Source organism: Rutilus rutilus (genome assembly GCF_951802725.1).
Source record: "Rutilus rutilus genome assembly, chromosome: 13".
NCBI classification, from domain to species: Eukaryota; Metazoa; Chordata; class Actinopteri; order Cypriniformes; family Leuciscidae; genus Rutilus; species Rutilus rutilus.
In genome coordinates, this window is record NC_140218.1 from 26,551,304 (window position 1) to 26,567,164 (window position 15,861).

The window sequence follows — 15,861 nt, forward strand, 5'->3', positions numbered from 1 at the left end:
TCGGTCCTTCATTTGGTCCTCAGCTCCACGATCCTCAGCTCCACGGTCCTCTGCTCCACAGTCCTCGGTCCTTCATTTGGTCCTCAGCTCCACGGTCCTCAGCTCCACGGTCCACTGCTCCACGGTCCTCAGCTCCACAGTCCTCTGCTCCACGGTCCTCGGTCCTTCATTTGGTCCTCAGCTCCACGGTCCTCAGCTCCACGGTCCTCTGCTCCACGGTCCTCAGCTCCACGGTCCTCAGCTCCACGGTCCTCTGCTCCACGGTCCTCAGCTCCACAGTCCTCTGCTCCACGGTCCTCGGTCCTTCATTTGGTCCTCAGCTCCACGGTCCTCAGCTCCACGGTCCTCTGCTCCACGGTCCTCAGCTCCACGGTCCTCAGCTCCACGGTCCTCTGCTCCACGGTCCTCAGCTCCACGGTCCTCAGCTCCACGGTCCTCAGCTCCAAGGTCCTCAGCTCCACGGTCCTCAGCTCCACGGTCCTCTGCTCCACGGTCCTCAGCTCCACGGTCCTCAGCTCCACGGTCCTCTGCTCCACGGTCCTCAGCTCCACGGTCCTCAGCTCCACGGTCCTTAGCTCCACGGTCCTCTGCTCCACGGTCCTCAGCTCCACGGTCCTCAGCTCCACGGTCCTCAGCTCCAAGGTCCTCAGGTCCAAGGTCCTCAGCTCCACGGTCCTCAGCTCCACGGTCCTCGGTCCTTCATTTGGTCCTCAGCTCCACGGTCCTCTGCTCCACGGTCCTCAGCTCCACGGTCCTCAGCTCCACGGTCCTCAGCTCCACGGTCCTCTGCTCCACAGTCCTCAGCTCCACGGTCCACAGCTCCACGGTCCTCTGCTCCACGGTCCTCAGCTCCATGGTCCTCAGCTCCACGGCCCTCTGCTCCACAGTCCTCAGCTCCACGGTCCTCAGCTCCACGGCCCTCTGCTCCACGGCCCTCAGCTCCATGGTCAGCCATTATGCCATGATCCAAGCCCACTTCCTCTTCATGGGCCTGGCCCTCTATCCCGCTCCCTGGGCCTCCTCCACTCCACCAACCTCCTGGACTTTCCGTGTTTTGGTTTATTAGGTGTGTTCTACTTGAAGTGGTGCTTCTCAGACCAATCGGTGTATCAAAGTACTGGGAGAGCGATTAGAGACCAGACGGCTCCATATGCTTTCGAATCGCTTGTGGTACTTTGATGTCATACATCAATCTGTCTGTGCAGCGCCACATCAAGTCGAACACACCTATTGCCTTTTCATGTGATCAGTTCTGTCTTCTCATAGGTTCATTGTGTTGATTACTTACAGGTGTCTTATTATGTCATTAGTCCTTGTGAATAAAGCCCTCATGTTTCCATTGTCTCATGTATTATTATAGCACATGGGTTCAACTCAGTGGACTATTGTTACAAACAAAATTCAGGTCTGTATTTTGGTATTAAGTGACATTTAGTGCTGTTCAAGTCCCACCCTACATTTTTTTTCTGTTAAATACCCTGTTTCATTTAGAAATGCACCCCATTATGGAAGCAAAATGTGTTTTGAATATTGTTTTATGTTAATTTGAATTGCAGTCTAAGTCAGCCTTATTAAATGCATTTACAGAAGCTATTACGCTCTTTCAATCTGATTAATGATTAATAAACCCTGATGATGAATAAAATACATCTCTAGAGCTTTAATGAATGGAGGTCATTCTTGTCTACATGGGTTCTCTTCCTCCTTTCCTCAAGTATTCTCCCCTGGGCTTTACTCTAAATGGGACATGCCTCAAAATGGCATCATGGGTCATTAATAGATCCCTGCTATTCTCATACTGCCAACTGCCAAACTGATAATGCAGTTTGACTGTAACAAATCAAAAGCAATTATGTGGTGGAGAAAGCAGCTGAGGCATTTCTCACAAGGCACATGATAAACGAATGAGGAGTTCATTAGCAATGAGGAGGATTCAATAGGCCTTGAGAAGCTTTGAGTGAATGAGCTTATATGGGCTCGAGTTGAGGGTGTTTATCTTCCATTAAAGGTGTATTGAGCTTTACCTTGGCCTCAATAACATCAGCTGTTGATGCTTTGCTTCTGTTCTCGGATAAAATTTCAACCAGCAAACCATTGTACTTAGAGTAATGTGTATACAAATGTCTTTAAACTCAATTTATAAAATGAAAGGTTTTGACTCTTAAATAGCTGTAAAACTGCCATTAAACATTGACTTCTATATTAATCCACCAAGCTGCTTCATTGATTAACAAGCTTGGTTAAAAGGCTAATGATCTATAGTCCTTTCAGCTAACAGGGAACCTTCTGGCAAGGTTCTCTCAAAGTTATTAAAAAACATTCTTAAAATAACATTAAAAGAATAGTCTTTAATAATGTTCTCAAAACGTTAGCACAAAAACCTTTTCTTACATGAAATTTTTTTTTTTTTCTGAAATGTTTTAGTTCGTCTAACATTTAAAAATTATCACTTCAGAGAACACTCAAAAGTAACGTTCCCATAATGTTTGCAGAATGATCAAATGGAATGTTTCTTTAATGTTTGCATATATGATATATCCAAAAACGTTTTTATAAATTTTTAAAAGACGTTTTGAAAGTTCAGAAAAGAATTAAGAAATAATGGGAACTTAATGGGAACATTAGTAAAACATTCCAAAAACATATTTCTGTAGGCCGGGTTGTCAAAAGAATCAGGTTTTTGTTTTTTTCAAACATTATAATTGCTGTTGCAACATTTTTATATATGTGATTTTATCATGTATAGGCTATAGGCCAGGGTATATACATGGGGTATATTTTATCATGTATACGCAAAATTTCTATAAATTATTTACATGGTTAAAACTTTTTATAACGATATATATCGTTATAAAAAGTTTTAACCATGTAAATAATTTATAGAAATGTATATAAATATAAATAAATATATATATATATATATATAGATAGATAGTAACCTAAAGGATTATTAGGAACACCATACTAATACTGTGTTTGACCCCCTTTCGCCTTCAGAACTGCCTTAATTCTACGTGGCATTGATTCAACAAGGTGCTGAAAGCATTCTTTAGAAATGTTGGCCCATATTGATAGGATAGCATCTTGCAGTTGATGGAGATTTGTGGGATGCACATCCAGGGCACGAAGCTCCCGTTCCACCACATCCCAAAGATGCTCTATTGGGTTGAGATCTGGTGACTGTGGGGGCCATTTTAGTACAGTGAACTCATTGTCATGTTCAAGAAACCAATTTGAAATGATTCGAGCTTTGTGACATGGTGCATTATCCTGCTGGAAGTAGCCATCAGAGGATGGGTACATGGTGGTCATAAAGGGATGGATATGGTCAGAAACAATGCTCAGGTAGGCCGTGGCATTTAAACGATGCCCAATTGGCACTAAGGGACCTAAAGTGTGCCAAGAAAACATCCCCCACACCATTACACCACCACCACCAGCCTGCACAGTGGTAACAAGGCATGATGGATCCATGTTCTCATTCTGTTTACGCCAAATTCTGACTCTACCATCTGAATGTCTCAACAGAAATCGAGACTCATCAAACCAGGCAACATTTTTCCAGTCTTCAACTGTCCAATTTTGGTGAGCCCGTGCAAATTGTAGCCTCTTTTTCCTATTTGTAGTGGAGATGAGTGGTACCCGGTGGGGTCTTCTGCTGTTGTAGCCCATCCGCCTCAAGGTTGTGCGTGTTGTGGCTTCACAAATGCTTTGCTGCATACCTCGGTTGTAACGAGTGGTTATTTCAGTCAAAGTTGCTCTTCTATCAGCTTAAATCAGTCGGCCCATTCTCCTCTGACCTCTAGCATCAACAAGGCATTTTCGCCCACAGGACTGCCACATACTGGACGTTTTTCCCTTTTCACACCATTCTTTGTAAACCCTAGAAATGGTTGTGCGTGAAAATCCCAGTAACTGAGCAGATTGTGAAATACTCAGACCGGCCCGACTGGCACCAACAACCATGCCACGCTCAAAATTGCTTAAATCACCTTTCTTTCCCATTCTGACATTCAGTTTGGAGTTCAGGAGATTGTCTTGACCAGGACCACACCCCTAAATGCACTGAAGCAACTGCCATGTGATTGGTTGATTAGATAATTGCATTAATGAGAAATTGAACAGGTGTTCCTAATAATCCTTTAGGTGAGTGTATATATATATATATATATATATATATATATACTGTACTGTATGCATTGCATGTAAGCACTCTGCTATACTGTTAGATTTCATTGATTTACATTACCAGATATCAACTTGCACCAAACTGCATATTTATGTTCACTTTGGGCTGAATAAAACTTGTTTTTCCCCTCCTCGAGTGTGAGCTCACTGACATATATGAGCCATAAAAGTCTGATGTATTAAATGATACTCAAAAAACAAAACAACAAAAACATTTTGTGTAAAGGTTCAATAATTTGTCCATTAAAACAAAACATTTCAGATTTTTTCAGGGAAGAAATGTCAGGCTTTTCCAGGTTAACACCACGATTAAAACAATTTGTCAATAAATGAATGGATTATAGATGAATTATAATGAGTAATCGTTTAGATTACAGCTATTCACTTTCACACAGGCAGCAGAAATCTTGATGTTTGTCACCTACAGACACTCTCGAGGTCTTTTCTCTGACAGATTGAAGATACTGTATGAGGATAAATATACACAGTCTCTCTGTTGCGGTCCTGCAGAGGCTGGTTTTAGAACAGACAGATGCACATTTCCTGGCTGACAGCAGCACACATAGAAAGCCCTTATAAGGTAAACCTCCTTTACCCTCTGTACTGAAGGATGTGATGCCGAAATCGGTTTTCCAGCAGTCTAAGGATTTCATTCAAGCATTACTTATTTATAATTACTGAATGGTACCATTTTTGAATCAGTTAAAAATTGTAATTCATATCCTTAAAGACATCTAGTACAAATCTGTCTTAAAATGTAACTTTTTAACAGTTGGTTACAGAACAACTGACAACTTCTGAAACATTTTATGAGTTATAGCAACATTTTATTTACAATACAAATGCACAGGTAAAAGAACATCAGATGGTAGAAAGAATTTACAGTCGCTTCAAACAGGCCAACGCATCCTGTGCAAGACTCACAAGATAATCTATAGTGTATCACAGCCACACATACGTATAAAACACCAAGCACAACAGTGAACTACAGCAAAAATAAGACCAGTATATCTGCATGAATGCTTATTAAGAGATCTGAACAAACACAATTTTTTGACAATTGCAGTCAGATCGCTGTAGATTACAAGATATAAAAAAAAAAGTAAATTTTTAATTTGGGGGTGGATCATAATCACCAAACTTGGTCTGTACATCAATCGAAACACAAAATAAATAAATAAATACATTAAAATCAATAAGAAAGTAAAACGTGCGAGCAATGCACTGTACGACAGAATTTAGTTCACCCTGAAATGTGCATTCAGTGTTCAGAAAACGTAAAGTAAAAAAAGCTAATTAATGTTAGTCATGATCTGATCGACAAAACAAAATCAAGCATTGAGAGTGAGAGTGGGAAATTAATTTGTAACAAAAGCGATAAAAATAAACTGAAAATTATAGAAGCTCATTTTCAACACGGAATAAGGTAATTGCGACTTTTTATCTCTCAATTCTGACTTTTAGAATTGTAATATAAAATAGCAATTGGAGTTATAAAGCCAGAATTGTGAGATATAAACATGAAAAAAATCTGAATTGCAAGTTTATATCACACATTCTAAAATGATCTCCGATATGTCTCAATTTTGACTTTTTTTTCACAGAATTGCGAGTTTCTATCTCACAATTGCGAGTCTATTTCTCAGGATTGCACCTTTATTTCTCACAATTCTGACTTTATATCTTGAAATTGTGCGTTTATATCACAATTCTAGCGTTTTTTCCCCTCAGAGTTTTAGATAAACTCCCAATTGCAAGTTCTAAAGTCCGAATTGTGGGATATTAAGTCGCAATTCTGAGAAATAAAGTCCCAATTAGGCCTAGGCCTTCCTTTTTTAGCTTTTAAACCATGGCAGAAACAAGCTTCCATAAAATAGTTGTTCAAAAGTTTGAAAGGATGGTCATAATTGCACAAAAAAAAGCATAAATTAAATACTTCTGTAGTAACTATCTCGGCCAAGTGTGCAGGGATGTACCGCAGCGCAGATATACACATTTGGGACAGGCACGCAATTTTATTTTATTTTTTTTTACTGAAAGCCAACCTAAAACATCGAAAAGCACACATCAACACTGAAGAAACAAACCTTAATGACTATGAACAAATGTACAACTGAGAGCATTGTGAACGTTACATGAAACCTCTTTACCTAAATCAAGAGTGTTAATCGGGTTAACCTTCCATTTACACAAACGTAATCGACAATAAAATGCACACGCGACATGCATGTGCCAACCTAAAATCTCTGAATTCACGTGAGTATCCATGCATGTTAATGTATATAATACTGTAGGAAAACATCTCAAATGGCCCTGTTAGGGTGAGGTCCCTTAAACCAGTGTTTTTCATAAAAAAATAAAAATAATTCGGAACAAATAAAAGGTCTATGGGAGTACTGGAGCAAAAAAAAAAAAAAAAATGTAATTGTCCTTAGAAGCCATGCTTCGTTTTGTTTTTTCCTTTTGAGCTCTTATTAAGACACATTAAGCACATCACACCAAATGCACGAGTTAACAGTTTCTCAAGAACTCGCCAAACAGTAAGTTGGTCTACGTAAGACTTCTTTTTTAAATACAGGCAAGGCGGCGCTGAAAACAGTAGTTTCACAGGCACTGGAGCATTTTGGCGAGTGACGGCTGTGCGGATGAAACAAAGACTCAGTACCAGTAACAGTGAACGTGTGTAACTCTCGAGGAGAGATTCACGCTTCTGAATCTGGGAATGCTGTCTTTAATCATGACGATCCATCTCAAATATCCTCTGTTCTCCTTAGTGCTCTGGAGTCTTCAGGAAGTAAGAGTTCATGCCTTTTGGCAAGGTCTCTGGTCTCTCTCTGTCATTGGCTTTGTCTCTTTTACAGTCTTTTCAAGTGTCTGTGCGAGGTTACAGGTCAAAGGTCAGTGACTTTATTCTCCACAGCTGCAGCGATCTGTTGGAGCCTGTATCCCAGCTGCATCTTTTGAGCTGTGGAGTCCTCCTCTAAAGCTGTGATGATCTGAAGAGACAAAGAGACATATTTTAGACATGAAGAGGATGGGCTATCTTTTTATTTCCTGACGTCTGAATCATCACGCTGTGATGATTATCACATGATTATCACAGCTCTAAGTTGGCTGTGTAGTTTCAGACAATGTAAAAAGGGTAATATTATACAATTTAAACTGTTGTTTTCCCACCAAGGTCCATTTCTAATGTTAATTAAGCTTACTGTAGAGATCCTTTCATTAGGATCTGCAGAGCGGTAGGTGCTACACTGAAAGAAATGTGGTGTAGGATTTAGCTAGGAAACAATTGCTACTCAGAAATTGCTAGTAGAAAGAATGAAGTAGCATTTTCTTGTAAAACATACTCCATATCCCTTCATATCCATCTATCTGACATCTGAAAGTTGTGAAGGTACAGAACAAGCTTTTACAGTTTATTTAGAAGAAAATGGCTGTGTCTGAACTCGCCCCCTATACCCTTAAATAGGGCACTATTTGAGGTGACAGCCAGTTACAGTGGTGTCCGAAACCATAGTGGACAGTATGGAGTGCACTCATTCAATCACATAATGCACCGCGATAATGAGTGTACAACTGATGTACACTCAACAGCTAGAGAATACCCATAATGCACTGTGAGAGTCGCATGCCGAATGAATTCCCGCGTCTCGCCAGAAGATGGCGACCACACCTCAATCATCAATCCATCTGTTTTCCAAACCGCTGGTCCAATGTGGGTACAGCGTAGTATCATTCAAGTATAAATTCATTTTTAATTGATTATTAAATTGTTTAATTAAGGTTTATACATGCTAGTTTCCCTGACAGAGTTCAAGATAAATCTTTTCATCACTACTGGAGCTGCCAGTTTGATACGTTTCAAATGATTATTAAACAGCAAGTACAAACTATGCAAAAGCGTCAGCCCTTCCGGCGCACTCCGAATTCACTCGCTCGTTTTCATTCACTCCTTCAAGTGAACAATATTAGTGGAGTCATGAATAGTGATTGAGAGAATAAGGGGTGATTTGGAATACAGCTCATGTCTTTGTCAAGTGACTGAATGTGACATCTTGCTCCACGTTTACAAGTAGTCTATTTTTGTCATCTTTAATACTGTGTATGATTGTTATGGTTACTAGGTTGCTTTGCTACCACTAAACACATGTGCCAAAGAAAAGAAAAAAACATGCTGTGAATGCCCTCATCACTATTCACACCAGAGCATACAAATATCAATAACTCAATATCAAGCACAGACAAAAAAACAGCTACCCTTTAAATATGATTTCAGTTTAATAATCAAATATTTTCAATCATACACAAAACTTAACGCAAAATTGATTTTATATAAAATAAAATTGTATCTCTCCAACTCTTACTATTAACTAGAGGCTGTTTATTAGTACTAATAAAGCACATATTAATGCCTAATTCTACTTCTCTTAATCCTACCCAATACCCAAACTTAACAACTACCTTACTAACTATTAACAAGCAGTAATTAGGAGTTTATTAAGGCAAAAGTCATTGTTAATAGTTTGTTAGTGAGAATTGGGAATATATATATATAGTTATATATGTTGGGAATATATATATAGTTAGAGAGAGAGAGAGAGAGAGAGAGAGAGAGAAATTCTCACCTGATCATAGTATTTGTTGATATACTTGTACAATTCATGCAATGCCACTAGATGATTGACTTCATTAGAGTAGTTCTGCAAGGGAAGCACAGCAGATGATCATCGATTATAATCAATATATTTGAAGTGCCTGACTTAAGGATTGATACATAAACTTAATTATGGCTTTTTTACATTTTCAACATTCTTTAGTGTCCATTGTGTCCAGAATAGTCAAAATATTCCTCATTTAAATAATTCCCGCCCAAGGCATACGCAAAATAAACAGGATGAGGCCTGGATGCCTTAAGTTAGTAGTGCGTTGAAACTCGCTGTTATGGTAAGGAGCGTTACATTTTCGAAACACGCTTGAAGCGGTTAACCAATCACAACACACTGATCCAGCCGACCAATCAGAGCACACTGTACTTTGCAGATAATGTCTTTTTTGACCATTCAAGCATTCAAACCTATTCTACTATGGGATTAATATCCTGCCATGATTCAAAACTGAAAATAAAGTTCTGAAAGGTTGAAACTAAGTGTTCGAAAACTCAAAATCTTACAAAAAAAAGTTTTGCAAGATCAAAAAATAAGATTTGCAAGTTTGCAAAATGTAAAAAAAATAAAAATATCTCTGCAAACATTATGTTATTTTTGAGATTTCCTTCTTCAGAACTGCAACTTTTTTTTTACGATGTTGCGGAAACAATTTTCCAGAGTTTCAAATTTGTCAGTGTTCTCCCACTGTATTAGTTTGTTTTCCAGGTTTGAAACCTTGTAAATGGTGATCTGAAAACTGGTGTGCGAATGTGTGAAAAAAAGTTTTGAAACTCTGAAAACATAGTTTTGCAGGCTTGCAAAGTGGTAAAAAAAAAAAAATCTCTGCAAACATAATTTTGTTTTTGAGTTTTCCTCCTTCAGAAGTGCAACCCTCTTTTTTACGGTGTTGTGCAATCATTTTTTCAGAGTTTCGAATTTGTCAGTGTTCTCCCAGTGTATTAGTTTACTTTCCAGATTTGAAACCTTGTAAATGGTGATCTGAAAACTGGTGTGCGAATAGGTGAAAAAAAGTTTTGAAACTCTGAAAACTGAGGTTCGAAAGGGCGAAACTTATTACATTACATTACATTTGCACTCCCATTGCAGACTATTTTTTCAGAGCTGAGTTTACAACACCCACTTTGCGGAGATACGCACACACAGTTGCGAGCTTGCGACTCACGTGATTTGTGGCAGCGTTGTCACGCAGCTCTGCTCTGAAACTCTGAAACTCAGACTGGGCGAAAATGAAGCTTCGCAACTTCGCAACTTAAAAAAAGCCTGGAGGGAGGGCCTTCTGCTCTTGGCCAATGCTTTGCTGTCTGCTGACGTACAGTCCAATCACAAGTCGTATTTACTGGAAAGGTGGGATTGACCGACAGCTCCGCCAATGACGAAATTCTCATACTCGCTCTCCTCACACAGCGAGCGACTCACTTTCCTAAGCTGGCGACTCACCTCACACAGCGAGCAACTCACTTTCATCAGCTGGCGACTCACTCTTCTCACATAGCGATCGACTCACTTTCATCAGCTGGCGACTCACTCTCCTCAGATGGTGACTCACTCTCCTCACACAGCGAGCGACTCACTTTCCTCAGCGAGCGACTCATTCTCCTCACGCAGCGAGCGACTCAGTCATGTACATTGGCCTAATATTATAATAAAATCTCAAGTACTGTATTGGTGCAATAACTAACTTCAGTAAACTGTTCAATTTTGTGTTGTAAAAATAATTTATTCTGAACCAATAATCTTAAATTGATTCGCATTGCATTTTTTTTTTTTTTTTTTTTTATAAAGGCAATTTCCCCCTAACTGTCATATTTCAAGTCAAATTCTATACATTTTAAGTCACTATATTGCTTTTACCAATCAAATTGACTAGTATAAACAAAAACGTTTTTTCCCACTGCAGAGAAAACTGCATCAGAGGTGGCATTTATAAAAAGTTTAATATGCAAAACAAGCATAAAAAAAAAAAAAAAACATTGCTTTGGTATCAAATATTCAACATGAATGCATGAGGCAAAAATTAAAAAAATATATTTTGTGTATATTATGTGTATCTTATGTTTGTTTAATGACTGCTGCTGGCCAAAAAAAAAAGCCAATAAAATTGGAGTTGTATGAATACAATTGGAGTTAAAAAACAAAAAATAATCATAAAACATAATGGGGCATTCATGTTGAATATTCTTTTGAATGGTGTTATCAAATAATAATCTGTTATAATCTGATAGAGAAAAACAACATGAAAATAGGCCTACAGTTAACTAATGTGATCTTTACAAAAACATAATGGTGTATGTAACTTTGAAATGTGTTTTACCTATTTTGATACCAATGTGAATCAGTAAAAATGTCACATTTTCAGAATATTCTATTTTAAAGATAATTTATAAAATAAACTTTAAAAAAAGCTGTGCATCCTGTTTGTGTATCCTGTGCTCTTTCGTAATTGGCGGAGCTGTCGGTCAATCCCACCTTTCCAGTAAATACGACTTGTGATTGGACTGTACGTCAGCAGACAGCAAAGCATTGGCCAAGAGCAGAAGGCCCTCCCTCCAGGCTTTTTTTAAGTTGCAAGGTTGCGAAGCTTCATTTTCGCTCAGTCTAAGTTTCAGAGTTTCAGAGCAGAGCTGCGTGACAACGCTGCCACAAATCACGTGAGTCGCAAGCTCGCAACTGTGTGTGCGTATCTCCGCAAAGTGGGTGTTGTAAACTCAGCTCTGAAAAAATAGTCTGCAATAGGAGTGCAAATGTAATGTAATGTAATAAGTTTCGCCCTTTCGAACCTCAGTTTTCAGAGTTTCAAAACTTTTTTTCACCTATTCGCACACCAGTTTTCAGATCACCATTTACAAGGTTTCAAATCTGGAAAGTAAACTAATACACTGGGAGAACACTGACAAATTCGAAACTCTGAAAAAATGATTGCACAACACCGTAAAAAAGAGGGTTGCACTTCGGAAGAAGGAAAACTCAAAAACAAAATTATGTTTGCAGAGATTTTTTTTTTTTTTTACCACTCTGAAGCCTGCAAAACTATGTTTTCAGAGTTTCAAAACTTTTTTTCACACATTCGCACACCAGTTTTCAGATCACCATTTACAAGGTTTCAAACCTGGAAAACAAACTAATACAGTGGGAGAACACTGACAAATTTGAAACTCTGAAAAATTGTTTGCGCAAAGACGTAAAAATTTTTTTTTGCAGTTCTGAAGGAGGAAATCTCAAAAACAACAATGTTTGCAGAGATATTTTTATTTTTTTACATTTTGCAAACTTGCAAATCTTATTTTTCGATCTTGCAAAACTTTTTTTGTAAGATTTTGAGTTTTCGAACACTTAGTTTCAACCTTTCAGAACTTTATTTTCAGTTTTGAATCATGGCAGGATATTAATCCCATATTCTACTAGAGCCCAAAAACATAATAGGTCCCCTTTAAAACATTCCCAGCTTTACAGAGAATCACAACATTCACAAAAAAAAAGGCAAATATGGTAACCTGAGTATCACAGCAGAGGTAAAAATCCCACAGCTTACCCTAGAGAGTTCAGCAAGAGAAGAGTTCATCTCCTGATCACTGACAGGGATGGTCTGTCTTATATCTGAATAATATCTAATAAAATACAATCATCAAAGTAGTGTAAGTACGTTTATGCAAAATAATGTCATTGTACAGGAATTAAGCATTAAATTGCATCAAACTCACCTCTCCACCATTTGTTTGTATCGTGGGATGTCTCGAGCGTACAGGAGCTTGTTGATTGGGGAATCCTGTATGTACAAGACACAGAACCAAACTCATTAGCAGCTGGTCTTTCTATCTGGCGTCTTCTTCCCACAATCCATCTTGTCCAGCTTCATTCACACTTACCCTGCCCAGTTTGTGATCGGCTATAGTGCAGGAGTCCATGAAGGTCTGAGCGATGACTGACAGCACTGCGTCTACATTGTCAGAGGCCTGAACGTCGAAGATGAACTGAGGGTTCTTCAGGATATTGATCCAGAATCTTAGCGGCAAGCTACAGAAAGCCAAAATACAAGATGTGACCACATTACACACACAAAAAAAAGGTTTTTTTTTTTTTTTTTTTTACCAACCTGTTTGTTTTCCATATGTGGATTGTCTCTGGGTCTGTAATGTTGTGCTGTGCGGCCTGATCATCCAACAGATCGAAGAAATATTTCACGGCCATGGGAACCGGCCGACTGGTGCTCAGAATCACAGTGAACAGATCGTCTACGAACTTCTGCAGCGTCCCCTAAAACGCACAGTAAACACAAGTGATGCAGTGCTCCGTCTGCCCCGATCGCCAGTGGAGTGTGACTGTGTGGCGTGTGTGTGCGGTACCTTCACAGACAGCAGGCGTGTGAGGTAGATCTCTGGGATCGCCTTGGCTCTCTCACGCTCTTTGTCTCTCAGGCTGCCCCGTCTGTGCTTGGGTAGCTCCGCCTCTTCGTTTGCCTTCACCAGGTGCCACTGCTTCACTCCTCCTTCGTCTCCATCATCCAACATCGGGGTCTCTGGGAGAGGAAAGAAAGCATGTGAGAACATCTGTAATAGCGCTATGACCAAATGGTTTTCTTATAATTACTTTGGTTTGGATTATGTGTTACATTCAGAAAATTTGTTGTTTCAATGTTTTTGAGAAAAGTCTCTAATGCTCACCAACGCTGCATTTATTTGATCAAAAATAGAGTAGAAACTGTAATATTGTGAAATATTATTACAATTATGTTCTATTTTAATATATTTTTTAATGGAATTATTTTAGCAGGCATTACTTCAGAAATCATTATAATGTGCTGATTTGCTGCTTAAGAAACATTTCTTATTATTATCAATGTTGAAAACAGTTGACCTGCTTCATAATTCAGGATGCTTTGATGAATAGAAAGCTTGAATAACAGCATGTTACATTGTGAAATCATAGATGTCTTACTGTTATTTTGGTCAATTTAGCATCCTACAAACATTACTCTTCTTCTCACTGACCCCAAACTTTTTAATAATAACTTTAATTTCTGTAATTGGATAATCCAATGTAACAAATAAACCAAAAAGTATTACTATAATAACAAATAAATGATTATTTAACACTTCAGTTAAAAAAAATGAAGAGCTTAGAAAATTTGTAAAACTACTGTTGTAAAATAGACAGAATATGCAAACCTGCACATCAACTGAATTGTATATTAAAGCTAGGATAGGCACTGTTTTGTTATACTAGTTGAAAGTCTCTTCACATCCTAATAGCAATCAATAATTAAAATGGTCTAAATATATATATAATTTTTACATATCTTCTGTGGAAGTCTCTGGACCAAAAACTTTTCATCCAATCATTGCATTCGGTCCGAATGTAATGATAGGATGTCCTACCTGCCTATCAACCTATGTATTGCATACCTCCGCCTCAAGACTCTGCACTGGCTGTGTGAATGTTCATGTGTTTTGGAGGAGGCGTGGCTTTGGAACGTCTTATCCCATTTTCTTCTTTCAAAGCTCGCTTGTTATTTGCTATCCTCTAAACTTGTGGTAAATTGTGTTGTTGTTCGGAAGTTGTGAAAAAAAACTAAACTCCACGTTGTGCTGAAAAACAAGGAAACTCACTCTCCCCTGGTATGTAGTCTTGGCTGTCGTGGTGGATTTGCTTGGATTGTCGTGACACCAGTGTTACTGTGGCACCATCTGGGACCTGCAGGAAACACTTACAAATCAACAATGGCTCAAAAAAATAAAAAATTAAAAATCAGCATGTAAGATTTCACTCCACAAATTGAAGTCTTTAGATTGAGGAAGAACTTGAGAGACCTTGTAGTGCTGTAAAGTGTTGAGGCGTTTCCAGGACCCCTGAACCACTGACGTCAAGTCCTGATCTGACAGGATCAGATGACCAGCCGTTCCCGCCCTCCACTCTATAAAACACAGGATTACAGGAATTTTAGGATTTTATTATATTATTTAAATATTAAATACATATTCATTATTAAATAAATATTTTAACACAAATTGTTTAATTTAATTGTATTATTTTAGTAAATTTAAGTATTTTAAGTAATAAATATAGTGATTTCTTGTAATGATTAGCTTGGTTTTTTAAACATTATATCAGTTTAACACGCTCTTACCCAGATGCACAGAGTCTGCGGAGGGTCTTTGGGTGTATGACATGCCTTTACAAGTCTGCTCCACAATCTTCTCCTTCACTTGTGTGATAGTGTCACAATCCAGCACTTTGGTGGGGACCGTCTGAGACTCACCAGCACCTCCGTTGGTCACCAGGACATTCAGAGTCTATGGAACAACATGGAAAGATGTTTTACTGCTCATGAAAAAGGTCCTTATTCTCTTTTAGGATTCTGTACATCATATGTGAATGTATACCATTGAGCAGAAACATGAATAATACATGAATAAAAGTCTAGATAATGCATGACACTTTCATATACAGTTGATTTCTGTCTCAAACTCTGTGTGTGTCTCACCAGAGTGCGGTACTCCACGTCTTCCCGCAGCAGTCGGTTGTCATTGAGTGTGTATTTGGCTTTGCCTGAAACCGCGTCCACTGGGCCTTTATCCACCTGGTGCTTTATTGCTCTGAACAGCATGTAGAACGCCTCACCTGCTGTATCCTGCCATAGGACAAAGAAACATGGATACTTACTAAATGCATCAATACATGGATGTGAAACATGAAATATTCATTTTTAGTTATTTATCTTGCTTAACCCTGTAAAGCCTGACATATAATAGTCAGAAAAATCACATTCTTTAAAAATGGAATAGTTTGTATATATATTGAACCTTAAGACAAAAAAAAAAAAAAAGTGCATGTGTTTTTGCATTTCATATTAGGCTTTTATGGCTCATATAGTATGAAATAGTGAGAATATGGAGCTCATATAAAAAAAAAAACAGGGTAAATCAATGAGATCAGTATATGCATATAAATATCAGTTGTCATTCTATAGCTCCCATTAATATGTCTTAAGATTATATTTAAAAGCTTA

General features: G+C 38.5%; 1 protein-coding gene across 2 annotated transcripts in view; it reads right to left on the reverse strand.

Moving 5' to 3' along the window:
• Positions 1-4,997: 4,997 nt before the first annotated feature.
• Positions 4,998-15,861, reverse strand: part of plxnb1a (plexin b1a) — an 80,359-nt gene continuing 69,495 nt past the window's right edge. For both annotated transcript variants that reach the window (XM_084428917.1, XM_084428916.1), the window contains exons 28-38: positions 15,337-15,483; positions 14,980-15,145; positions 14,663-14,766; positions 14,462-14,546; positions 13,199-13,371; positions 12,949-13,109; positions 12,722-12,869; positions 12,557-12,621; positions 12,388-12,463; positions 8,817-8,891; positions 4,998-7,184 (exon numbers count right to left, since the gene is read on the reverse strand). In XM_084428917.1, coding sequence (XP_084285043.1) covers positions 7,080-7,184; positions 8,817-8,891; positions 12,388-12,463; positions 12,557-12,621; positions 12,722-12,869; positions 12,949-13,109; positions 13,199-13,371; positions 14,462-14,546; positions 14,663-14,766; positions 14,980-15,145; positions 15,337-15,483 — 1,305 coding nt within the window. In that variant the 3' untranslated portion in view covers positions 4,998-7,079. The remainder of the gene's footprint in view (positions 7,185-8,816; positions 8,892-12,387; positions 12,464-12,556; positions 12,622-12,721; positions 12,870-12,948; positions 13,110-13,198; positions 13,372-14,461; positions 14,547-14,662; positions 14,767-14,979; positions 15,146-15,336; positions 15,484-15,861) is intronic.